The sequence below is a fragment of the Scyliorhinus canicula genome, chromosome 13 (assembly GCF_902713615.1).
Source record: "Scyliorhinus canicula chromosome 13, sScyCan1.1, whole genome shotgun sequence".
NCBI lineage: Eukaryota > Metazoa > Chordata > Chondrichthyes > Carcharhiniformes > Scyliorhinidae > Scyliorhinus > Scyliorhinus canicula.
The window spans coordinates 153,893,016-153,920,249 of NC_052158.1; the positions used below are offsets into that span (position 1 = coordinate 153,893,016).

A 27,234-nucleotide genomic window follows, 5' to 3' on the forward strand; every position below is an offset into this window, starting at 1 on the left:
AGAAACGCCTCCACACAATTATTTAGGATATCACTACAACATCATGCCCTCTCAGCTATTAAGAAAAAATACTTGTTCGAAAAGATGAGTTTTAAGGGGGTTCAAAGTCGTGTATGGTAGTTACAGAGGTGAGAGGTTGGGGGGGGGGGGATTTCCAGAGATTAGGACCTTAGGGTCATGGCTGCCAATGGTGCAAAGCAAGAGGGGGATGTGCAAGAAGTCAGAGTTAGAGGAAAGCAAAGCTCTCTGAAACAGACCTCGGGAGGTGCGTCGCCGTCAATGCATTTGTGCCCACGGGCGAGAATTTCATATCGCCAACATCGGGCCACGAGGCGTCAACATGAGCCAGCAAGTTACAGAATTCTCACTTGGATGTTCTTTAAACTTTCACTCCATTGTCACAAGATCATGTCTACTGATTCCTGGACCAGAGTTACCTATGGACTCCCCGACCGAGAAAGTCACGCTATGATAAATTGTGCAGGAGCCGTGCCCTTCGCCGGAACTCAGGGCGTTGTGACTGCAGGCAGCGCTTGACATTGGAAAATGTGTTTCCGGGGGTGGGGGGTACCATTTACTCTTTGCAGGCATCAGTTTTCCTGATGAGAGGTAAATTTAGACCCTTTAACAGTCTTCCTGGTGGGAAAAAAATACATGGGAGTAATGTTCCTGGGAACATATCCTCCAGTGAGGAGGAGATTGAGAGGGAGAGGATGACAGGCTGACGGTGAAGTTCACGATGCAGTGATAGTGCAAGAGGGTAGCAGACCTATGCCAGAGCAAGAAGGTGATACAGGGATAACGATGCATTAGCGGAGGGGCAGAAGGACTTATGCTGCTCCTTGTATATGTGTAGGCAGAGGCTGAGCCACTGTTAGGAGTCAGAGACAGTACCAGATTAGGCTCAGGCTCCCCGCAGTCATAGTGACCTCTCTCTCTATGAGATGGTGGAGGGAAGGTCTCTTCTAACTGTGTTGGTGGCCACCCAATTCCTGCGGCCCGCAAGGTGACTTGTGTGAACGCCTTTGCCACTGGAACCTTCCAGGCAGCAGGTGGAGACCTCAGTGGCATTATGCAGCCTGCTGCACATCAAGGTCTTCACACATCAATGTTCAGAAGGGCAGGTCATCATATTCTCAACGGACTGCCAGAGTTATCTGCAAAAAGGCAGAAGTTTTGCAGCAATTGCAGTTTTTCCCAAGGTCTAGTGTTCTGGGCCAGGGTTTAGAGAACCCCAAAGTGTATCATGGAGTTCACCTGACCCACAACTTTTACTAGATTGTGGTATGGGGAGCACACGGCTCAGTCTACAGGTGTGGTACAGCAGAAATGAAAACGTATTTTTTAAAGCAAAACAATGTTTGTTCTATGAACTCAAGTTAACCTTTTTAAAACATACAGTGAACATCTTAGCAACCATTAATTCAAATACAACCCCCAAAGAATGCAACACTAAGTCATCCTCTAAGCTTTCCTTTTAGCATCCATAAGACTTAAAAACAAAATCTTTAACAGAAGCACATCAGGTTAAAGTCACTACTGAGAGCAGTTATTAGTTTTAAATCACAAAGGATCGATTTATAGTTTTTAGGTTACAGGGAGAGACTAGTACCCCTTCTGGCTGTGACTGCAGCTATCCAGGTCTGAAAACGAAACTAAAACACACCTTGCAGCAAACAGCCTCAAACAAAAGTAAAAAGCTGACAGACAGCCCAGCTCCACCCACTCTCTGAGATCACTGCAGTAATAAGCACCCATTTCTTAAAAGTACTCTCGCTACAGATATTTATATACACACCCATTTATAAACAACCATTTCTTAAAGTACTCTCACATGACACTAGAGTGGAATAGACTGACTCATATCACCATAAAGACTCCAGCAGACCAGGGCTGTACATTCATTAACAGGAAGGGATTTCACTTCTTGAATGTCCAGCTGGCCTGCAATCACAATCGAAGAATTACACCTGTATGCACAAGGTACCCAGGCAAAAACCACAACTCATACATTCTACATAACTCAACTCCCAGATATGTTCAATGTATCTAATGCCCTGGATGGTCTGCTTCTGGGTGACAATATTGCCCTTTGGGTAAAGGCCCTAAGAACAGACAGGGAGAGGAGCGACAATGACAGCCACGGAAGCGCCCGGGCCATTATAGGGTAGGCAGTTAAGCTGGTGAAGGTGAGGTTCAGAAGCCTGGACCGATCAGGAGGAGCACTGCAGTAAACTCCATCATGAGTGTCATTGTGTACTGCGCTCTCTATAACATCACCATGCAGAGGGGGAGGTTTGTGGGAAAGAGGGGTAGCCATCAGTCATTAACCGGATGATGATTTTTATTATTAGTTTTTGGGATGTGGGCATCGTGGGCTGGGCCAGCATTTGTGATTCATCCCTAATTTCCCCTGAACTGAGACCATTTCTATGGGGGGGGGGGGTGCAGTTAAGAGTCACCTCCTCGCTGTCTGGATCTGGAATCACATGTAGGCCAGATCGGGTAAGGACGGCCGATTTCCTTCCCTAAGGACATTAGTGAACCAGATGGGTTTTGCGACAATCGACAATGGTTACGTGGGGCGGGATTCTCCGGGAATCGGCGGGGCGGGCAGAAACGGTGCAGTGGAGTGGTGGGAACCACTCCGGCGTCGGGCCGTCCCAAAGGTGCAGAATCCTCCGCATCTTCAGCGGCTAGGCCGGTGCCGGAGTGGTTTGCGCCCCGCCGGCCGGCTTGGAGGGCCTTTGGTACCGCGCCAGCCAGGGCTGAAGGGACCCCGCCGGCCAGCGCGGGTCTGCGCATGCGCGGGAGTGTCGGCGTCTGCTGATGTCAATCCCGCACATGTGCAGGGGGGTTCACCTTCACGCCGGCCATCGCGGAGGTTTACACGGCCGGCGGGTAGGAATAGAATGCCCCCACGGCACAGGCATGCCCGCGGATTGGTGGGCCCTGACAGCGGGCCAGGCCACCGTGGGGGCACCTCCCAGAGCCAGATCCCTCCGCGACCCCCCAAGAACCCCGAAGCCCGCCCGCGTTGCCAGGTCCCGCCGGTAAGGGGCCAACTCCAATTTACGCCGCCGGGACCTGCATAGAACAGACGGGACTTCAGTCCATTACAGGCCAGAGAATCACCGGGGGGGCCGCTGCCAGCGCCCGCCGACTGGCGCGATATCTGCCCCACCAAATGCCCGGTGCTGGAGAACTCGGCAGCCAGCGGAGGAGGGATTCATGCCGGCCCCCCGCCGATTCTCCGACCCGGCGGGGGGGGGGGGGGGGGGGGGGGTCGGAGAATCCCGCCCACGGTCGCCATTAGACTTTAAATTGCAGATTTTTAGTGAATTCAAATTTCACCATGTGCCATGGTGGGATTCGAACCCAGGCCCCCAGAGCATTACCCTGGAACTCCAAATTACTAGTCCAGTGACGATACCAATACGCCATTGCCACTCAGGATGAGCTGAGGGGAAACCCCGACTTTAAGGTGCAAAGCCCTGAATGTGGCCATGATGCACGAGCTGCCTTGATAAGACAGAGATTCCAATTGGTCAGGAATTCTCGGCCTCAGAGCTGCGCACACAACATGTGTTTCAACATCATTCCACTGGGAATGTGAGGGCATTAGTAACATCCTGTCAGCACATTCACTACGTTCTTAGGCATCAACGTATTTTGATTCATGTCCAATACGGACAAGTGTTAGGAATCTAAATTACCAGGGGCAACACGGTGGCGCAGTGGTTAGCCCTGTGGCCTCATGGCGCCGAGGTCCCAGGTTCGATCCCGGCTCTGGGTCACTATCCGTGTGGAGTTTGCACATTCTCCCCGTGTTTGTGTGGGTTTCGCCCCCACAACCCAAAGATGTGCAGAGTAGGTGGATTGGCCATGCTAAATTGCCCCTTAATTGGGAAAAAATGAATTGGGTACTCTAAATTTATTTTTTAAAAGGAATGTAAATTCTAATCGTTATAATCTTTATTAGTGTCACAAGTAGGCTGACACTAACACTGAAATAAAGTTACTTATGAAAATCCCCTAGTCGCCATATTCCGGACGCTACACTCCACTTGCCTGGATGAGTGCAGCTCCAACAACACTCAAGAAGCTCGACACCATCCAGGACAAGGCAGTCAGCTTGATTGGTATTCCATCCATCACCTTAAACTTTCACTCCCTCCACCCCCCGACACACAGTAGCAGCCACCTGTGCCAGCTGCAGGAACTCACCAAGTCTCCTTCGTCAGCACCCTCTGCACCCACGACCTCTACCAGCTCGAAGGACGAGATCAGCAGATGCCTGGTCCGTCTGGAGGTCCCCCTCCCAAGAGTTAAACAAACCTGGGAATTAAGCTGTCACAGCAGAAGTCCTACCCTCTGTAGAATGTGATCTGTGCTCTGTTAATTGTTTGCACACAACACAAGGACACAAGAATTAGGAACAGGGTCCAGGTCTTTGAATCGTGAAGCCTGCTCCACCGTTTGATAAGATTGGGATTAATCTAATTGTGGCCTCAACTTCACTTTCTTTTTTGCTTCCCATACGGTTTGACCCCCGTGTCTATCAAAAACCTGTCTCACTCAGCCTTGAACATATTCACTGACCCAGCCCCCACTGCTCACAGGGATAGAGAATTTCACAGGCCAGCGATTCTCTGAGAGAAAAATATTCTCCTCATCCAAGTCCCAAATGGGAGACCTTTATTGTTAAACTCTGTCCCCCGGGCTCTAATCTCTCCTAAAAGGAGAGACATCCTTTCAGCATTCACCCTGTTAAGCCTGTTCTGGAATTTCAATAAAACCTCTCATTCCTTTAAACCTCAATGGGTGCAGGTTGCTCAACCTTCCCTCATAAGATAACTTGCAAATCTCAGGAACTTTTCCATTTCATAACTGTACACAGTTGTCCAGGGACAGCCTCACCAAGGCCCTGTATAGCTATAGCAAACATTTTTGTCTGCACTACTTCATAGATTCATAGAATCCCTACAGTGCAGAAAGAGGTCATTCGCCCATCACTTCTGCTCCGACCCACTGAAAGAGCACCTTACCCAGGCCCACCCCAGCTCCATCCCCGTTCTCTCACCAAATCTGCACATCTTTTGGACACTAAGGGGCAATTGTGCCATGGCCAATCTACCTAACCTACACATCGTTGAACTGTGGGAGGAAACCGGAGCACCGGGAGAAAGCCCACGCAGACAAGGGGAGGACATGGAAACTCCACACAGTCACCCAAGGCTGGAATTGGACCCGGGTTCCTGGCTCTGTGAGGCAGCAGTGCTAACCACTGCGCCACCGCGCTGCGCAAAACTTCTCTACCCGATTCCCCTCGCAATAAATGCCAGCGTTCCATTTGTTTTCCTTTTCACGGTTTTGACAGAGTCACCCAGACTCGAAACATTAGCTCCGTTCTCTCTCTCTCTCCACAGATGCTGTCAGACCTGCTCAGATTGTCCAGCATATTCTGTTTTTGTTTCAGATTCCAGCATCCGCAGTAATTTGCTTTTAATGTTTTGCCTTCCTCATCTCACTTCTTATGGTTCATGTTTCTGGACACCGTGATCCCTCGGTGCTGTCGAGCTCTCCAGTCTCTCTCTCTCTATTTAAATAATATATTGATTGATAACCACCACTTGCTCAGCAACACTGAATTAATGTTGGCCAGTAAGTTAAAAATCAATCTCTTTTTTTTTTTAAATAATTTTTATTGAAATTTTTCGATACAAACATTTACCCCTACTACATTTTAAATTATAACACAACAAATCCCCCCTGGAAAATCCTCCCCACGCCCTCCCCCGCGCGCACCCCCCCACCCTCCCCCCCCCCCCCCCCCCCCCCGCGCTACCAGTCTAGCAACCAAACCGTTTTTCCCTTTCTACTGATGGCCTCGGGCAGTCATTGCCCGCGACCCCCCGCTGACGTGCTCCCTTCGTTGCTATCCCCCCCCCCCTCCCTTCCCCCCCCCCCCCTTTCTCCCCGGGTTGCTGCTGTTTCGGCCTCCAGTTCCTATCTCTGATCCAGAAAGTCAAGGAAGGGCTGCCACCGCCGGAAGAACCCCTGTACCGACCCTCTCAGGGCGAATTTGATTCTTTCCAATTGGATGAAGCTTGCCATGTCGTTTAACCAGGTGTTAACACTTGGTGGCCTTGTGTCCCTCCACTGAATCAAGATCCTTCTCCGAGCTACCAAGGATGCAAAGGCCAATATTCCGGCCTCCCCTGCCTCCTGTACTCCTGGCTCCACCCCAACCCCAAAAATCGCTAGCCCCCACCCTGGTTTGACCCTGGTTCCCACCACTCCCGATACCGTCCCCGCCACCCCCTCCCAGAACTCTTCCAGTGCTGGGCACATCCAGAACATATGTACATGGTTCGCAGGGCTTCCCGAACACCTAACACACCTGTCCTCACCCCCGAAGAACCGACTCATCCTAGTCCCCGTCATATGGGCTCTGTGCAGCACCTTAAATTGGATGAGGCCCAACCTTGCGCACGACGACGACGAATTGACCCTCTCTAAGGCATCCGCCCATGTCCCATCTTCTATCTGCTCTCCCAGCTCCGCTTCCCACTTGTCTTTCAGCTCCTCTATCGATACCTCCTCCACCTCCTGCATTATTTTGTAGATGTCCGAGACTTTCCCTTCTCCGACCCAGACCCCTGACAGCACCCTATCACTCACCCCTCTATCGGGAAGCAAGGGAAATCCTTCCACCTGTCGTCTGGCAAATGCCTTCACCTGCAGGTATCTAAACGTGTTCCCCGGGGGGAGCTCAAATTTCTCCTCCAGCTCTCCCAGGCTCGCAAACCTCCCCTCTATGAACATGTCCCTCAGTTGCCTGATGCCCGCCCTGTGCCAGCTCTGGAATCCCCCGCCAGTGTTCCCCGGGACAAATCTGTGGTTCCCTCTCAGTGGCGCCGCCATCAGACCCCCCACTTCCCCCCTGTGTCGCCTCCACTGCCCCCAGATTTTAAGGGTGGCCACCACTACCGGACTCGTGGTATACCTTGTGGGGGGGAGCGGCCATGGTGCCGTTACTAGCGCCCCCAGGCTTGTATTGCCGCAGGACGCCCTTTCCATACGTTTCCAAGCTGCCCCCTCCCCCTCCATCACCCACTTGCGCACCATCGATGCGTTCGCCGCCCAGTAGTATCCGGAAAGATTGGGTAGCGCTAATCCTCCACTGTCCCTACTCCGTTCCAAGAAAATCCTTCTCACTCTAGGGGTGCCATGTGCCCACACATAGCCCATAATGCTGCTAGTTACCTTCTTGAAGAAGGCCCTGGGGAGAAAGATGGGCAAGCACTGGAACAGAAACAAGAACCTCGGGAGGACCGTCATTTTGACTGACTGCACCCTCCCTGCTAGCGACAGCGGTACCATGTCCCACCTCTTGAACTCCTCCTCCATCTGCTCCACCAGCCTTGAAAAGTTCAGCTTGTGGAGGGTCCCCCAGTTCCTTGCCACCTGCACCCCCAAGTACCTGAAGCTCTTTACTGCTCTCTTAAAGGGGAGCCGCCCAATTCCCTCCCCCTGATCTCCCGGGTGTATCACAAAGACCTCACTTTTACCCACATTTAATTTATATCCCGAAAAGTCCCCAAACTCCGCTAGTATTTCCATTACCTCCGGCATTCCCCCTTCCGGGTCTGCCACATACAACAACAAATCATCCGCATAGAGTGATACCCGATGTTCCTCCCCTCCCCTTGTCAGTCCTCTCCACCCCCCTGAACCCCTCAGTGCCATCGCCAACGGTTCGATCGCTAATGCAAATAGTAAGGGGGATAGGGGGCATCCCTGCCTGGTACCTCGATGGAGCCCAAAATACTCTGACCTCCTCCCGTTTGTAACCACACTCGCCATCGGGGCCGAATACAGCAGCTTCACCCACTTGATAAATCCCTCCCCAAACCCAAACCGTTCCAGCGTCTCCCACAGGTATTCCCACTCCACCCTATCGAATGCCTTCTCCGCATCCAGTGCTACCACTATCTCAGCCTCCCCCTCCACTGCTGGCATCATAATCACATTCAACAGTCTCCGGACATTTGTGTTAAGTTGTCGTCCCTTTACGAACCCCGTCTGGTCCTCATGGATTACCCCTGGCACACAATCCTCTATTCTGGTTGCCAGGACCTTTGCCAACAGTTTGGCATCTACATTCAAGAGGGAGATAGGCCTGTAGGACCCGCACTGTACAGGGTCTTTGTCCCGCTTCAGGATCAAGGAGATCAGGGCCTGTGACATTGTCGGGGGCAGAACCCCCCCCTCTCGCGCCTCATTGAAGGCTCGCACCAGCACTGGACCCACCAAGTCCACATACTTCTTATAAAATTCCACCGGGAACCCATCCGGCCCCGGCGCCTTCCCCGCCTGCATCTGGCCTATCCCTTTAACTAGCTCCTGCAGCTCTATCGGCGCCCCCAGCCCCTCCACCCGTTCCTCCTGGACCTTTGGGAACCTCAATCTATCGAGGAAGTTCTCCATTCCCCCCCTCCTCCTGGGCGGTTCAGACCGGTACAATTCCCTGTAGAAATCCCTGAAGACCCCGTTCACCTCTTGCCCCTTCTGCACTACGTTCCCTCCCTTCTTTCTCACTCCCCCAATCTCTCTGGCTGCATCTCGCTTGCGCAGCTGGTGTGCCAGCATTTAAAAATCAATCTCAAGTGTCCATTCTGTCAAGCCATCCCCCCCCAGGATCTGATATGTTTCAATAAGGTCACCTCTCATTCTTCTACAGGCCCTACCTGCCCAACTTTTCCTCATTCAGCCTCTCGAGGCTGCTCTGCCATTCAATAAGATCATGGCTGATCTAGTCGTGGTCTCAACTTCACTTTCCATCTGTCCCCATTACTCCTGACTTCCCTGTCTATCAACAATGCGTATTGTTTTATTCTTTCAGGGGATGTGTCTTTGGCTGGGCCTGCATTTACTTCCCATTCCAAATTGTTAATTGGATTGGACTGGATTGGATTTGTTTATTGTCACGTGTACCGAGGAACAGTGAAAAGTATTTTTCTGCGAGCAGCTCAACAGATCATTCAGTACATGGGAAGAAAATGTAAGCCTACTTGTGACAATAAGTATTATTACTATTATTATTATTGTTAATCTTTATTATTGTCACAAGTAGGCTTACATGAAATGAAATGAAATGAAAATCGCTTATTGTCACGAGTAGGCTTCAATGAAGTTACTGTGAAAAGCCCCTAGTCGCCACATTCCGGCGCCTGTCCGGGGAGGCTGGTACGGGAATCGAACCGTGCTGCTGGCCTGCTTGGTCTGCTTTAAAAGCCAGCGATTTAGCCCAGTGAGCTAAACCAGCCCCTGTTTTTTTTTACACTGCAGTGAAGTTACTGTGAAAAGCCCCTCGTCGCCACATTCCGCCGCCTGTTCGGGTACACAGAGGGAGAATTCAGAATGTCCAATTCACCTAACAAGCACGTCTTTTTGGTGTTGTGGGAGGAAACCGGAGCACCCGGAGGAAACGCACGCAGACACTGGGAGGACGTGCAGATTCCACACAGACAGCGACCCAAGCCAGGAATCAAACCTGGGACCATGGCGCTGAGAATCAACAGTGCTAACTGCTGTGCTAACAAACATCTTGCAACAGTAGTAGACTCGCCAACTTTAAGGGCATTTAAGTGGTCACTGGATAGACATATGGATGAAAATGGAATAGTGTAGGTCAGATAGGCTTCAGATGGTTTCACAGGTCGGCGCAACATCGGGGGCCGAAGGGCCCGTACTTGCGCTGTAGTGTTCTATGTTCTATGTTCTATGTTCTATCTTCATTATCCCTTCCAAAATGTACCTATGCTGCCTCAAACAAAGGGCAAAACAGATTGTGAAAGGGACAGGATACTAAGTCAATGGTTCAGAGAGTTGGTACAGAGACATGGCGGGGCCTAATCGCCCCTGTCACTGCCCTGACATTCTGTGATTCTACGCAGAAGGCTCTGATGAATCGTAGGGCTCCTCTCCTAGCCTGTTAGCTACAGTCTGTGAGACACATGGATTGTGCGTCTGTGGCCAAGTTTATAATTAACTGAGCCCTTGTGCAGCTGTTATTCACGGGGGCAATCGCCTGGGTTTGGTTCGTGTTCCCTGCTACTGAGTTCCCCTGGGGCTGCCCCTAATTTCGAACAAGCACTTCTCTTCTTTTGGAATTATTCCAGCGTTTCTCTCCCACTGCTGACTTACTCATGGTAGAATTACCCGACTCGTTGGGACGTGTCGTGTATATAAATGGGTCGGTGCCTGTTACAGGAGAGTCAGTCCTGCCAATGGACCCTGCGGTGATGTATTACCTTCTACTCTGGGGGTACTTCTCCCTCCTTCCTCGGCGGGGAACAAGCCAGTCGGCCTGCCAACTTCGAGAGAACTTTAATTTACCCAGGTTGTATGAGGATGGGCACCTAATCATGGGTGGAATCTTCCACTTCCACTATCACCTTGAGCAACAGCTGGAGCCTCCTTCCTTTACTGCTGAACCAAAATCACCAAAGTGTGAAAAGTGAGTTGATACTCACCAAATAGTCTGAGAGCTCAGAGGGAACAGGGGCTGATGAAAGAGTCCTGTGCTGAAAAGTACTGGAAAAGTTTTTGGAATGAGGAGGCAGATGCTTAGTAAACCCAACAATAGCCAGGGATATTGCAGCAAATTTAATTGTAGCATCCGTTTCACCATAGATATATGTATTTATGTAACTATGTGTACAGATGTATGGGCTGCACGGTAGCAATGGGCGGCACAATGGTTAGCACAGTTGCTTCCAGGGTCCCAGGTTCGATTCCCGGCTTGGGTCACTGTCTGTGCGGAGTCTGCACGTTCTCTCTGTGTCTGGGTGGGTTTCCTCCGGGTGCTCCGGTTTCCTCCCACAGTCCAAAGCTATGGAGGTTAGGTGGGTTGGCCATGATAAATTGTCCCTTAGTGTCCAAAAAGGTTAGGTGGGGTTACTGGGCTTCAGGGATGGGGTGGAGGTGTGGGCTAAAGTAGGGTGCTCTTTCCAAGGGCCAGAGCGGACTCGATGGGCCAAATGGCCTCCTTCTGCACTGTAAATTCTATGATTCTATGATTCTATCTATGTGTGTGTGTCTTTGCTTGTATATAATTGGTGTCAGTGGGCATCTTTTGTGCATGTATCTATATTGTGTATCCCTGGTTTTAGGCGAGAGTGGCACCTTCTTCTCATCAGAAACTTTCAAACTTCCTCGTTAAGGTTGAATTTTTGTTGATGTGTTTGTACAGCGGAAATTTTAAAGGTGCTTATCTTTTTGTCGAGTTCAAAATGGAGATTGAATCGTTAGACTTATGGTCGCAGGAACCACAACCAGAATTAATGGTGTAACTGGCTCATCGACCAGTAACATTGCCTTTGGAGTGCAACTCAGCGTTTGGTAAGCAGTCACCCTCGCAGACAGGGGAGTAAGAGGCTTCCATCTCCCGTCTCCCTTAGCAGCCAGTGACTAAATGGGGGAGGGAGTCAGAGACTTCTGTCTCCAGGTTCCCTCAGTCATCAGTCACCCATCCCAAACACAGAGTGAGGAGCCCCTGTCTCCAAACTCCTATCGTAGCCAGCCATGCTGGCTAATAAGCAATAGCTAAAAATACAACGAGCTAAAAACTGCGCAAAACGCAGATTCATTGTACAGTATAGGACGAGCTAAACTCATTCCTCCACACTTAAATAAAGTTGCAGCTCAACAGGGGTGGCACGGTAGCACAGTGGTTAGCACTGTTGCTTCACAGCTCCAGGGTCCCAGGTTCGATTCCCAGCTTGGGTCATATGTCTGTGCGGAGTCTGCACGTTCTCCCCGTGTGTGCGTGGGTTTCCTCCGGGTGCTCCGGTTTCCTCCCACAATCCAAAGATGTGCAGGTTAGGTGGATTGGCCACGCTAAATTGCCCTTAGCTTCCAAAAAGGTTAGGTGGGGTTACTGGGTTACAGAGATAGGGTGGAAGTGTGAGCTTCCATTTACAGTGCAGACTTGATGGGCCGAATGGCCTCCTTCTGCACTGTAAATTTGAAGTCTGGAAAACATGGAGTGATTTCCATGAGCATGATTCACAGCTGGAATAAGTTAAGCCTGTAAAGATAGCTAATGTATCAAAAATGCATGACAGCCAGAAAATACTTCCCGTCATCAAATTATTTTGCCGCAATCAAATTAGTGAAAAGCAGACTGTGCATTAAATGTGACATCCCTGGCATAACAATTTCATTCTGTACATCCTACAGTTTTAATTTAAAGGAATTTCACCTCGCCCAGACCATGATCTTTGCTATTCACGAGATCAACAGCAATCCAAAGTTGCTTCCCAACATCACGCTGGGGTATAAGATATACGACGCCTGCAGTAATGAAGCTCAGTCAGTAAAGGCAGTCATGGCACTGATCAGCGCACAGGATAAAAGCATTTCCGACTCCAGCTGCACAGTCACTTCGAAAGTCCCTGTTATATTCGCTGATGCTGGATTCATCAGGTCACTCGCAGAGACATTGCTAACTGGTCCTTTCGGAATCCCAACGGTAGGGTACCAGCATTTTTATTTGTTTCATTTTTTCTTTACTTAGCGTCTGAAATTATATTGTGTTAAATTACCAGCAGTTGATACATTTAAAAGTGTGAATGTGATGCAGAAGATATCAGGATTGGCTGTGGCTGAGGACAAGCACTCCCTCCTCTGAATGGGGAGGCTATGGGTCCATCGTGCTTCACCCAAGATTCTGGTTGGCAGTGCAGCACCGAGAGAATGCGACACTTTGGATAAGACACTAAGTCAAATCTTCCCGCTCTGGTGGGCATCCAAAGAACCCACTTCACAATTTCGAAGAGCAATGAAGTTCCTTTGGTATCCTGCTCAATGTTTATCCCTCGGCCAATGTGGAAAATCGGACGATCAGGTCATCGTTGCCTTGCTGATTGCTGTGTGCATGTTACCATGGCACCAGTGACCACACTCCAAAAGCACTTCATTGGCTGTGAGGGTCTTTGGAATGTCCTGAAATTATAATGTGTGTTTTTCCTTCAAAAATCTCAATGTTGTGTTTACAAAGCTGTGCAAAAGTAATTAATTCACTCCTCATATCAAAGGAGCAGTGATGGACAATATCATTTTATGTGCTGCTTTGCTTCTCTAGTCACACCTTTCCCTCAAAATAATTAAGGTTATCGGTTTTCATCCCATTTCAAAGATTTGATGCGCGTTAGACTGATTGGAGGGCTGCACGGTGGTGCAGTGGTTAGCACTGCTGCCTCACGGGGCTGAGGACCCGCGTTCGATCCAGGCCCCCGGGTCACTGTCCGTGTGGGGTTTGCACATTCTCCCCGTGTCTGCATGGGTCTCACCCCCACAACCCAAAAAGATGTGCGTGGGTTTCCTCCGGGTGCTCCGGTTTCCTCCCACAGTCCAAAGATGTGCGGGTTAGGTGGATTGGCCATGCTAAATTGCCCGTAGTGTCCTAAAAAGTAAGGTTAAGGGGGGGGTTGTTGGGTTTCGGGGGTTAGGGTGGATACGTGGGGGTTTGAGTAGGGTGATCATTGCTCGGCACAACATCAAGGGCCGAAGGGCCTGTTCTGTGCTGTACTGTTCTATGTTCTATGTGCAGGGCAGGTGGATTGGCCACGCTAAATTGCTGCTTAGTTGGAAAAAAATAATTGGGTACTCTAAATTTTTTTTTAAAACATTCGACTGATCGTTTAGTGTAGAACTGAGGGAGTGATGCACTGAAAGAGGTGCCACCTCCTGAATGAGATACTTGACCCAGACTTCTCCTCGTCATTCAGATGGATGGGAAAGAGCCCATGGTCCAGTTAAGAGAAGATCAATGAGTTTCACAATGACTTGGTCAATTTGGTGGAATTGTGTTTTACCTTTTAAGAGGTTTCAAAGTTGTCAACACCAAATTCCATTGAAAAGAAACCATTTATAGTTTGTGAGATCATCAATGTGGAATGTTTTAACTGCTTCTCTGCCTGACCCACTGAGCATTTCCAACAATTTTCTGTTTTTATTAAAGGCAGGGCCTCAGATTAAAATGGCTTGTTTTGTGAAGAAAGATCTAATGGAATTGTAGATTTTATCACTGCAGATATTGCGATAAAAGCCAAGCAATAATATTGAGCCAACTTGAAATGTTATTCAGAGCTCATTTTCAATATCTTGTGCATTACTTGGTTCTATGCTATCTGTAGGTTTTAGTGAGGCTGCAATACAGATTAATCACTGCCTTCCACCCCGTGCAGACATTCCTATTTCTGGGTAGAGTGAGGAGTCACACAGAAGAAAAGGAAACGCTCCTTCATTTTCATTTATTCATTTATGGGATGCGGGCGTCGCTGGCTAGGTCAACATTTCTTTTATTTTATAAATTTAGAGTACCCAATTTATTTTTTCCAATTAAGGGGCAATTTCGCACAGCCAACCCACCTACCCTGCACATCTTTGGGTTGTGGGGGCGAAACCCACGCAGACACGGGGAGAATGTGCAAACTCCACATGGACAGTGACCCAGAGCCGGGATCGAACCTGGGACCTCGGCACCATGAGGCAGCAGTGCTAACCACTGCGCCACCGAGCTGCCGCCAGGTCAGCACTTATTGCCCATCACTAAGTGCCCTTGAGAAGATGCTGGTAAACTGCCTTAAGCCGCTGCAGTCCATATGTAGGTACACCCACAATGCTGTTTGGGAGAGAGTTGCAGAATTTTGCCCCAGCGAAAGTGAAGGAATGGCGCCATATTTCCAAATCAGGTGATGGTGTTCCCAGGTATCTGCTGCCCCGGTTCTTTTGGATAGGAGCAGTCGTGGCTTTGGAAGGTGCTGCCTAAGGAGCCTCGGTGAGTTCCTGCAGTGCATCTTGTGGATAATGCACACTGCTGCTACTCAACGTTGGTGGCAAAGGGAGTAAATGTTTGTGGATGAGGTTTCAATCAAGTGGGGTTGCTTTGTCCTGGATGGTGTCGAGCTTCTTGAGTATTGTTGGAGCTGCACTCATCCAGGCAAGTGGAGAGTATTCCATCACACCCCTAACTTGTGTCTTGTAGATGGTAGACAGATTTCTGGGAGTCAGGAGGCAGTTAATCCCCACCTCTGACCTGGATACAATGGGCAGTAGAAACTAGAAATTCTCTTCCACAAAAAGCAGTTGATGCCAGCTCGCTAATATTGGAAATCCATAGGATTTTTACTAGCCAAGGATATGAGGGACATGTAGCCAAGTAAGCTAGAGTTAGGTTACAGATCAACGGTGATCTCATAGAATGAGGAAGTGTTTTGAGCGACTGAATCACCCAATGCTTTGTGCACACAACATTAAAGACAAGAGATTTCAATCAAAGCAGGGCAACGTTTTTCACATAGCAACAAAGTTGGCAAATTCACTTCTCAGTTTAGTTGTTAAATATTTGAGATGTTTTCAATGTAACCATTTGTCCATTAACCCATTTAGAATGGTTGTAATTATGGGTCCTACCTATTTGCATTTTGAAGTTGTCATTCAACAAGATGCTGTTGTATTTGGGTTTTGAAGTTCTGGTTTGATAAGATGCTGTTTTTGCAAGGCGAACGAAGGGTCCACACCGAGTTGGTTGAAACAAAACCTTACTTTATTTTACAATTACTATTATATACAGCTCCTGTAGTCCCCCACTGGGTCCACTCTAGTCGGTGACTTCCTGGCCAACTCTATTTATACGAAGCAAATATTGTTAAAGGTCCCCCCGCCCCATTATCGGGGAGCTCATATTCTGCAAGATCCATGGGGTAGTTATTAATCCCTACCCCATACGACCCCTACCTGTTATACACTGTTGCATTTGGCTTTCATTCTTCCTTGATAATGCAATGTTGGAGATGGATTTTGAAGTTATCATTTGATGAGGTGTTGTTTTATTTGGTTTCCAATATCTGTCTTGATAAAGTGCTCTTGTACTTGGGTTTAGTTCTGGTTTTATAGGGCGCTGTTGTATTGCATTTTGAAGTAATCATTTGATAAGATGCTTTTGGATTATTATTTTACATGTGTGATAACATGTTGTTGTATTTGGAATTTGAACTTCTAGTTTGATAAGGCATTAATAATCCCTACCCCATAAGACGCTTGCGTGTTATAAACTGTTGGATTTGGAAGTTCTGGGTTGAAATGGTTCTGCTGGATTTGGAAGTTCTGGGTTAATGCGGTTCTGTTGGATTTGGAGTTGGAAGTTCTGGGTTAATGCGGTTCTGTTGGACTAGGAGTTGGAAGTTCTGGGTTAATACGGTTCTGTTGGACTAGGAGTTGGAAGTTCTGGGTTAATGCGACCCTGTTGTGTTTGGAGTTGGAAGTTCTGGGTTAATGCGACCCTGTTGTGTTTGCGTTTTGATGTTCTGGTTTGATAAGATGCTGTTGGATTTGGATTTGAAAGTTGTGGGTTGATACAGCTCTGTTGTGTTTGCATATCCATATCCTGGTTTGAAAAGTTGCTGCTGGATTTGGGTTCAAAGTTCTGGTTCGATAAGATGCCATTGTATTGGATGTGCAAGTTTTGATTTGATAAGGTGCTGTTGGATTTGGGTTTTGAACTTCTGATTGGATAAGCTGGTGTTGTATTTGGATTTAGTACTTGTTTGATGAGGTTCTGTTGTATTTGAGTTTTGAAGTTATCATTTAACACGGCATTGTTTTATTTGGTTTTGATGTTCTGGGATTTTTTGTATATATAAATTTAGAGTACCCAATTCATTTTTTCCAATTAAGGGGCAATTTAGCATGTCCAATCCACCTACCCTGCATATATTTGGGTTGTGGGGGCGAAACCCACACAAACACGGGGAGAATGTGCAAACTCCACACAGACAGTGACCCAGAGCCGGGATCGAATCTGGGACCCCGGCGCCATGAGGCAGCAGGGCTAACCCACTGCACCACCATGCTGCCCTTGATGTTCTGGTTTGATAAGATGCTGTTATATTTGGGTTTTGAAGTTCTGGTTTGATAATTCAGTATTTAGGTTATTCAGTATTTAGGAAGGACAGACAAAAGTGGGCGTTGTATACAGACCCCCAAACTGCAGTGGTGATGTTGGGAAAGCATTAGAGATGCATACGATAAAGGAACATTTATAATTATGGGTGATGTTAATCTACAAATAGATTGGGCAAATCAAATTAGCCACAATACCGTAAAGGAGGAATTAGTGAAGTGTTTACGGGATGGTTTTCAAGCAGTGATTTGGCATCCTGAAGATGGGGTTCAGGTGCCTGGACCGCTCGGGAGGGGCACTCGGGTATGGTTGTGGGAGGATTGCCCGCATCATGGTGGCCTGCTGCGTCCTCCACAATATCGCGCAGCAGAGGGGAGGCGTGCTGGAGGAGGAGGATGAACGCAAGATCTCATCCGACTTTTCTGGTGTCTACTATTCTCAACGTATGGGCCCTAACTCTACCTCTAGGTGGATCCCACATGATACATCAGGAGTGGAGGTGGCCTGCGGTGATTCCCAACCTGCAACCTGGGTCCCCTTTGGCGAGTGTCTTCTGGTTGCTGCTCAGGTGTCCCAGGTGGCATGGTTCCACCCTGTTCTGTCCAATGCCCACCAGATGTGCCAGATGTGACAGGAGTGGGAGAGTCTGAGGTGCTGCGATGTTCCAGCACCTGCCCTGCGGGAGTCACCAGCACAGGCCACATTGCCTCATCCTCTCTCGGGGTGCCCGATGGCCCCCGGGCTACTCAATGGAATGGGGCTAAACCCTGAGGCTACCCAATCCTGCAGGCCTGTTGCTGTCTCGGCCATGGAGCGCAGGGAGTGGGCCACATCAGCCAGTGACTGCGCCATCTCCCTCTGGGCCATGGCCACCTTCCTCTGGGTCTATGCCACGTTGGCCAGCGACTGATGCTCTCAGGCTGGGGCAGGCTTAGGAGTTCCGTTACAATGTCCAGGTGGCTCTGGCCCACGGTTTCCTGTGAGAGGGCAGCCCTGTCCTGGACTTCGGCCAGCACCCGCACAGATGTCCCCAGGCCTTGGACATGCTGATCTATAGTGGAAATCCTCGCCACAGCCCCCCCCCCCCCCCCCCAAGGCCTCCACTGCGGACGCTAACCATGCGGTGATGGTCTGGGTGGCACGCATGGCCAGGACCACCTCCTGCTCCTGCACGCGGTTGGATTCTTCCACAATCGCCTGCAGGTGCTGGATGCTCGTCGACAACCCCTCATGTTGCCCCTGGCTCTACGACTGCATCTCCACAGTCAAGGGACTGTCTGTTCCAAAAGCCCAAAACCCATCTGGACAGCAGCTAGTCCCTGGGGTCAGCCTGCCCTCCGCCCGTCCACCCCCTCGGGGGTTCCTACCTCCACCTACTGCACCAGATGGACTGTCTGCTGAGAACCAGATAGTGTCCCAGGAGGCTCTTCACTAAAGTGCCCAACCGAGGGGAGTGTCTCTGAGGTGGTGGAGGGTAATGGAGAGACAGCTGTGACAGGAACTCAGTGTCATCCCCGAACTTGAGCTCCGGGATGTTCTGGGTCTCCTGTCTATGGCTCGTGTCCGTGTCGGTGTCCTCATCGCTGGTCAGCACCGGGGTTCTGGCTGTGGCTGTAGCTGGGGGCAGGGGTCACCCGAAGGACCCGCCTCATCATCAGTGGGTCCTGCAAGACCCAAGACAAGACGTATGATTAGACCGTGGGCCGGGGGGGGAGTGAGGGTATGTTGGGGAGTGGGAAGGGTTGTGTTGGGGAGGGGTCAGGGAATGTGTTTGGGAGGGGGTGAGTAGGGATGGTGGTGGAGCGGGAGTGTTGGGGTGGTGTGGTTGTGGGGGTGGCGTGAGGGTGGTATGGTGTGAGGGGGAGCTGTAAGGGTGAGGGTAGTGTGTGGGTGGTGCGAGAGTGGTGTGGGGGTGGTGTTGTGGGGGAGGGATTTGAAACACGTGTCACGGGGAACCGCAACTCCGCAGGGTCTCACTTCCTCGCCCAACACCAACCTCACCCCGGCGACTGCCCCTTCCTCAGGTCCACCGACCATGTCCAGGGTCCGCTGCTCTGCTGCGGTGAGGGGCACAGGTTTGGTGTTCCCCCTCCAATCTTCTCCCGCTTGCTGCAACTTTGGGCGGCCTTCTCTTCGGAGGGGGGGGGGGGAGGGAAACAGAAAATTCACAGTGTTAGACAGTCCGACGCATGCAGTCCAAGGGTGGGTCGCTGGTGGCTTTAGTGGCCAAGGCACCAAGCCATGGCGGCCGGTATGGGCTTTGATGTTCTAGTTTGATAAGGCGCTGTTGTATTTGCGTTTTGAAATTATCATTTGTTAAGTCGTTGTTTTATTTGGTTTTAATTTTCTTGTTTGATAAGGCGCTGAGGACATTGAAGACATTACCAGTGCGGTAGACAACGGGGAACCAATGGATGTGGTATATCTGGATTTCCAGAAAGCTTTTGACAAGATGCCGCACAAAAGGTCGCTGCGTAAGATTAAGATGCATGGCATTAAGGGTAAAGTAGTTTGATAAGGTCCCCCATGGTAGGCTGATGGAGAAAGTGAAGTGTCATGGGGTCCAGGGTGTACTAGCTAGATGGATAAAGAACTGGCTGGGCAACAGGAGACAGAGGGTAGTGCTGGAAGAGAGTTTCTCAAAATGGAGAAGGGTGACTAGTGGTGTTCCACAGGGATCCGTGCTGGGACCACTGTTGTTTGTGATATACATAAATGATCTGGAGGAAGGTATAGGTGGTCTGATTAGCAAGTTTGCAGATGATGCTAAGATTGGTGGAGTAGCAGATAGTGAAGGGGACTGTCAGAGAATACAGCAGAATATAGATAGATTGGAGAGTTGGGCGGAGAAATGGCAGATGGAGTTCAATCCGGGCAAATGCGAGGTGATGCATTTTGGAAGATCCAATTCAAGAGCGAACTATACAGTAAATGAAAAAGCCCTGGGGAAAATTGATGTACAGAGAGATCTGGGTGTTCAGGTCCATTGTACCCTGAAGGTGGCTGCGCAGGTCGATAGAGTGGTCAAGAAGGCATACAGCATGCTTGCCTTCATCGGATGGGGTATTGAGTACAAGAGTTGGCAGGTCATGTTACAGTTGTATAGGACTTTGGTTAGGCCACATTTGGAATACTGCGTGCAGTTCTGGCCTCCACATTACCAAAAGGATGTGGATGCTTTGGAGAGGGTGCAGAGGAGGTTCACCAGGATGTTGCCTGGTATGGAGGGCGCTAGCTATGAAGAGAGGTTCAGTAGATTAGGATTATTTTCACTAGAAAGACGGAGGTTGAGGGGGGACCTCATTGAGGTCTACAAAATCATGAGAGGTATGGACAGGGTGGGTAGCAACAAGCTTTTTCCAAGAGTGGGGGACTCAATTCCTAGGGATCACGAGTTCAAGGTGAGAGGGGAAAAGTTTTAGGGAGATATATGTGGAAAGTTCTTTACACAGAGGGTGGTGGGCAGCACGGTAGCATGGTGGTTAGCATAAATGCTTCACAGCTCCAGGGTCCCAGGTTCGATTCCCGGCTGGGTCACTGTCTGTGCGGAGTCTGCACGTCCTCCCCGTGTGTGCGTGGGTTTCCTCCGGGTGCTCCGGTTTCCTCCCACGGTCCAAAGATGTGCGGGTTAGGTGGATTGGCCATGCTAAATTGCCCGTAGTGTCCTAAAAAGTAAGGTTAAGGGGGGGGTTGTTGGGTTACGGGTATAGGGTGGATACGTGGGTTTGAGTAGGGTGACCATTGCTCGGCACAACATCGAGGGCCGAAGGGCCTGTTCTGTGCTGTACTGTTCTATGTGGTGGGCGCCTGGAACGCATTGCTGGCGAAGGTGGTAGAGGCGGGCATGATAGCGTCATTTAAGATGTATCTAGACAGATGCATGAATGGGCAGGGAGCAGAGGGATACAGATCCTTAGAAAATAGGCGACAGTTTTAGACAGAGGATCTGGATCGGTGCAGGCTTGGAGGGCCGACGGTGCTGTTCCTGTGCTGTAATGTTTATTTGTTCTTCTTTGTTCTAGTAGCATGGAGAGAGGATTGGTTAATTAATAGAGAGCAAAGAGTGGGGATTAATGGGTGTTTCTCTGGTTGGCAATCAGTAGCTAGTGGTGTCTCTGGTTGGCAATCAGTAGCTAGTGGTGTCCCTCAGGGATTAGTTTTGGGCGCATAATTGTTCACCATTTATATAGATGATTTGGAGTTGGGGACCAAGGGCAATGTGTCTAAGTTTGCAGACGACACTAAGATGAGTCGTAAAGCAAAACGTGCAGAGGATACTGGAAGTCTGCAGAGGGGCTTGGATAGGTTAAGTGAATGAAATGAAAATCGCTATTGTCACGAGTAGGCTTCAATGAAGTTACTGTGAAAAGCCCCTAGTCGCCACATTCCGGCGCCTGTCCGGAGAGGCTGGTATGGGAATCGAACCGTGCTGCTGGCCTGCTTGGTCTGCTTTAAAAGCCAGCTATTTAGCCCAGTGAGCTAAACCAGCCCCTTGGCCAATGGGCTAGGGTCTGTCAAATGGAATACAATGTTGACAAATATGAGGTTATTCATTTTGGTAGGAATAACAGCAAAAGGGATTATTATTTAAATGATAAAATATTAAAGCATGCCGCTGTGCAGAGAGACCTGGGTGTGCTAGTGCATGAATCTCAAAAGTTTGGTTTATAGGTGCAACAGGTGATTAAGAAGGCAAATGGAGTTTTGTCCTTCATTGCTAGAGGGATGGAGTTTAAGATTAGGGAGGTTATGCTGCAATTGTATAAGGAGTTAGTGAGGCCACACCTGGAGTATCGTGTTCAGTTTTGGTCTCCTTACCTGAGAAAGGACGTACAGGTGCTGGAGGGTGTGCAGAGGAGATTCACTAGGTTGATCCCAGAGTTGAGAGGGTTGGACTACGAGGAGAGGTTGAGTAGACTGGGACTGTACTCGTTGGAATTTAGAAAGATGTGGGGGGAGCTTATAGAAACGTATAAAATTATGAAGGGAATAGATAGGATAGATGCGGGCAGGTTGTATCCACTGGCGGGTGAAAGCAGAACTAGGGGGCATAGCCTCAAAATAAGGGGAAGTAGATTTAGGACTGAGTTTCGGAGGAACATCTTCACCCAAACAGTTGTGAATCTATTGAATTCCCTGCCCAGTGAAGCAGTTGAGGCTCCTTCATTAAATGTTTTCAAGATAGAGATAGACAGTTTTTTGAAGAATAAAGAAATAAAGGGTTCTGGTGTTCAGGCGGGAAAGTGGAGCTGAGTCCACAAAAGATCAGCCATGATCTCATTGAATGGCGGAGCAGGCTCGAGGGGCCAGATGGCCGACTCCTGCTCCTAGTCCTTATGTTCTTATGTTGTATTTGCATTTTGAAGTTATCATTTGTTAAGGCGTTGTTTGATTTGGTTTTGGTTTGATAAGATGCAGCTGTATTTGAGTTGTGAAGCTCTGTTTTGACAAGTTGCTGTTGCATTGGGTTTTGAAGTTACCGTTTGATAAGCATTGTGTTACCACACCCTGGGCTAGTGCGTGGTCAATTACAGCCGACTTGATCCGGAGAAGCAACACAATTGAAATTAACAAACAATTGCTAGAAAATATCCAAAGTCTTTGGTCTTTGGCTGCCCAATAACTACAGTCATTAGGTTTGTAAATTTAAACACAATTAACTTGTATTAATAACAATAATTATAATGAAATATGCAGCAAGTACAACTGGTTAACTATTATCCAATTCCTAACATCCCCCCCACCCCGCCTTAACTCCCTCCACCCTCTATTACACACAAGACAGATAAACACAGAGGGGAAAGAAGGGTGTAAAATCAGGATGAAAGTAAAAGCATAATCTTTGTTTCAGATGGACATCTTCTAGTACATCTTTCCTCAATCTAGGTCTTCAGTTGAAGATTATTGTTTTCAGTGTGTAAAGGTTTACACTGTAGATATGTCTCGGTCTCAAAAGCGTTTCTATAGGTTCAGAAACAGCAGATAGGCGGTATCTCGGGAGAGAGAGAGAGATAGAGATAGAGAGAGACAGACAGACAGACACTCACAGCTGCTTCCCTCAGCCTTCAGGATCCGACTGTCCCTTCCTTAGTTCTCTGAAAACCATCCCACACAGGCAGGAACCAATCACTGCCAGTGCCATGCAGAATACGGCCTTTTGCCAACTCATTGGCCAAATCAAATCCCTCCGATCAAAAAGCTGGAATCTTTCTGTTCAGGAGCGAAACCTCCAGAGTCACAATGTACAATTTTGCAAATTTCAACCTCCTCCTCCGCTCGAATGAAAGATCTGTGTTCAGTAAACATCCATGGATCAAAATGATAACGACAAAGTAAAAGAATTGGGAAATAAGAGAATCAACAGGAAGGGTCCTCACAGTTGTTTTATTTGGTTTTGATGTTCTGGTTTGATAAGGTGTCGCTGTATTTGCATTTTGAAGCGATCCTTTCCTAAGGTGCTGCTGAATTTCAATTTTGAATCTTTGGTCCGACAAGCTGCTGTTGTACTTTGAACATCTGGTTTGATATGATGCTATTGTATTCACATTTTGAAATTCTAGTTTGATATGGCGCTGTTGTATCTGGATTTTGAATTTTTGATTTGAAACGTTGCTGTTGGATACGGATTTTGAAGTTAGCGTTTGAAAGGTGCTGTTAGATTTCAATTTTGACTTTCTCATGTGAAAAGCTGCTGCTGGATCTGCATTTTGAAGTTCTGATTTGATAAGCTCCTGTTGTACTTGCACCTAGTTTGTTTATTTGAGTTTTCAAGTTATCATTTAATAAGGCGTTGTTTATTTGATTATGAAGTTCTGGTTTGATACGGTACTGCTGTTTTTGTATTTTGAAATGATCATTTGATAGAAGCAATTGTATTTGGATTGTCAGGTTCTGGTTTGATGTGGCACTGTTGTATTTGGGTTTTGAAATCTGGGTTGAAGAGGTGCTTTTGGATTTGGTTTTGAATCAAGTTTGATAAGCCGCTGTTGGATTTGATATTGAATCTCTAGTTTAATAAGGCACTGTTGGATTTGGATTTGGACTTGTTTATTGTCACATGTACCGAGGTACAGTGAAAAGTATTTTTCTGCGAACATGTCAACAGATTATTTAGTACATGAAAAGAAAATATATAATAGGGCAACACAAGATACACAAATGTAACTACACAGACATTGGCATCGGGTGAAGCATACAGGGGTGTAACGTTAATCACAGGGGCTGGTTTAGCACAGTGGGCTAAACAGCTGGCTTGTAATGCAGAACAAGGCCAGCAGCACGGGTTCAATTCCTGTACCAGCCTCCCCGAACAGGCGCTGGAATGTGGCAACTAGGGGCTTTTCACAGTAACTTCATTGAAGCCTACTTAGTGACAATAAGCGATTATTATTATAATCAGGTCAGTCCATAAGAGGGGATTTGATATTGAATCTCGAGTCTAATGTTTAATAAGTTGCTCATGGATTTGGTTTTGAATCTGGTTTGACAAGGCACCATTGGATTTGATATTGAATCTTTAGTTTTTAAAGTTTAATAAGGCGCTGATGGATTTGGTTTTCAATCTGTGGTTTGACAAGGTGCTGTTGGCTTTTATTTTCCCAGATCAGTTTCTCTGCTACGTGCCAGTGTTTTGGTGAGCTTGAATTTGCGACACTTTTCGAAACCATACCGAATGATTCACACCAAATAATAGCCATCACCTCACTGGTGAAATATTTCGGCTGGAATTGGGTGGGTTTAATTCAAAGCACCTCCACGGCTATGGCATTGGAGTCAGACACGATTTTCCAAGAGTTCAGAAGTGCTGGGATTTGCATCGCTTTTCGGGAAGCATTTTCTGAGACAGACTCCAGAGAGAGAATACAGCAAGTGGTAAACAGTATAAAACAGTCCCCCACGAAGATTATCATTGCTTTCGCTACCCTGGCAGATATGGAAGTTTTGCTTCTGGAGGTTTTCCGTCAGAATGTGACTGGTATCCAGTGGATTGGGAGCCAGTCTTGGATCTCAATTCGCAATCTGTTTCCACAACTGAACGCTCGCTTCCTGCTCGGAGCACTGGGGTTCGTTGTCCCCAAAGCAAATATTCCGGGGTTAAAGGAGTTCCTGCTTCAAGTCAATCCCAAGCAATCTCCCGGAAATCCTTTCCTCAATGAGTTTTGGGAGAAAACATTCCACTGTTCCATGCAGAATATCACTGGATGCAACCCAACGGTTCAGCAATGTACTGGAAATGAGCATCTACAAGATGTAGATAACCTGTATACTGATACCACTCAGCTGAGAATTTCGTCCCATGTGTACAAAGCGGTCTACATTATAGCGCACGCCCTCCACAACATATTTTCATGTGGAAATAACAGCTGTCCCAAATGGTCAGATGATAAAACTTGGCAGGTAAGAAAGATGAAATGAAATGAAAATTGCTCATTGTCACGAGTAGGCTTCAATGGAGTTACTGTGAAATGCCCCTAGTCACCACATTCCGGCGCCTGTTCGGGGAGGCTGGTACGGGAAGGCACCACAGATTGGTGTTATCTCAATAAACAAAGTTTGTCTTCAAAGTTAATAAAAACCGAAAATGCTGGAAAAAGAACTCAGCAGTCTGGCAGCGTCAGAGGAGAGATACAAGGAAAATGATCCAGGTTCTCTTGCCTCCCTGCACCGCGATTCTCACCGGCAGGGCGTGGGCTGCCATTGGCTGGCGGCGAGATCTCCTGGTCCCACGGTAGTCAACGGCATTTCCCATTTAATGCCCCCCACATCGCCGGGTTTAATGGGAAATCCCACTGACTACGCTGGCACCAGGGGGACGCTGTCGACGGGACTGAAATATGTCGCCAACGTGAATAGCGGGAAGATCTGCTCCAACATTTGGAGTCCCACTGACTCTCCTACCGAATTGAACAGAACCTGTTCTGTAGGAATGTCACATTGGGCTCAAAACCAAGTCCGTTGGCACCGGCGTGATTCTCCGATCACGCTGCAGTGAATGAAGTTTTGGCTGAGTGTCAAATTCCCCCTTCTCGATGGCAGCGGAAGCGGGGGCAAACTCCAATTGGAGAATCCCGGCCGTTAACTCGCTTTCTCATTGTCATCGTGCTTTACAGCACAGAAAGAGACCACCATGTCTGTTCTGACCATCAAGCACCTATCTATTCTCATCCCATTTTCCAGCACTTGGGCCATAGCTTTGCATGCTGCAGCATTTCAGGTGCTCATCAAAATGCTTCTTTAAATGTTGTGGGGGTTCTCGCCTCTTCCCACCCTTTGAGTTCCAGATTGCCACCACCCTCTGGATGAAAAGGTTTTCCTCAAATCCCCTCGAAACCTCCTGCCTCTTACCTTAAATCTATGTCCCCCATTTAGAGATCCTTCTACTAAGGGGAAAAGCTTCCTCCTATCTAAAAGTAAAAATAACGTCGCCCTAGTCCCAGATGACCATAGGCTGCTTTGCCCTTTACATAAGAACATAAGAACGAGGAGCAGGAGTAGGCCATCTGGCCCCTCGAGCCTGCTCCGCCATTCAATTAGATCATGGCTGATCTTTTGTGGACTCAGCTCCACTTTCCGGCCCGAACACCATAACCCTTAATCCCTTTATTCTTCAAAAAACTATCTATCTTTACCTTAAAAACATGTAATGAAGGAGCCTCAACTGCTTCACTGGGCAAGGAATTCCATAGATTCACAACCCTTTGGGTGAAGAAGTTCCTCCTAAACTCAGTCCTAAATCTACTTCCCCTTATTTTGAGGCTATGCCCCCTAGTTCTGCTGTCACCCGCCAGTGGAAACAACCTGCCCGCATTTATCCTATCTATTCCCTTCATAATTTTAAATGTTTCTATAAGATCCCCCCTCATCCTTCTAAATTCCAACGAGTACAGTCCCAGTCTACTCAACCTCTCCTCATAATCCAACCCCTTCAGCTCTGGGATTAACCTAGTGAATCTCCTCTGCACACCCTCCAGTGCCAGTACGTCCTTTCTCAAGTAAGGAGACCAAAACTGAACACAATACTCCAGGTGTGGCAGCACTAACACCTTATACAATTGCAACATAACCTCCCTAGTCTTAAACTCCATCCCTCTAGCAATGAAGGACAAAATTCCATTTGCCTTCTTAATCACCTGTTGCACTTGTAAACCAACCTTCTGTGACTCATGCACTAGCACACCCAAGTCTCTCTGAACAGTGGCATGCTTTAATATTTTATCGTTTAAATAATAATCTCGTTTGCTGTTATTCCTACCAAAATG

General features: G+C 48.3%; 1 protein-coding gene across 1 annotated transcript in view; it reads left to right on the top strand.

Moving 5' to 3' along the window:
* The first annotated feature begins 10,433 nt into the window (after positions 1-10,433).
* The window catches only part of LOC119975666 (extracellular calcium-sensing receptor-like), a 37,197-nt gene continuing 20,396 nt past the window's right edge, over positions 10,434-27,234 (top strand). The window contains exons 1-3 of the mRNA XM_038815447.1: positions 10,434-10,525; positions 12,250-12,541; positions 24,578-25,372. Coding sequence (XP_038671375.1) covers positions 10,434-10,525; positions 12,250-12,541; positions 24,578-25,372 — 1,179 coding nt within the window. The remainder of the gene's footprint in view (positions 10,526-12,249; positions 12,542-24,577; positions 25,373-27,234) is intronic.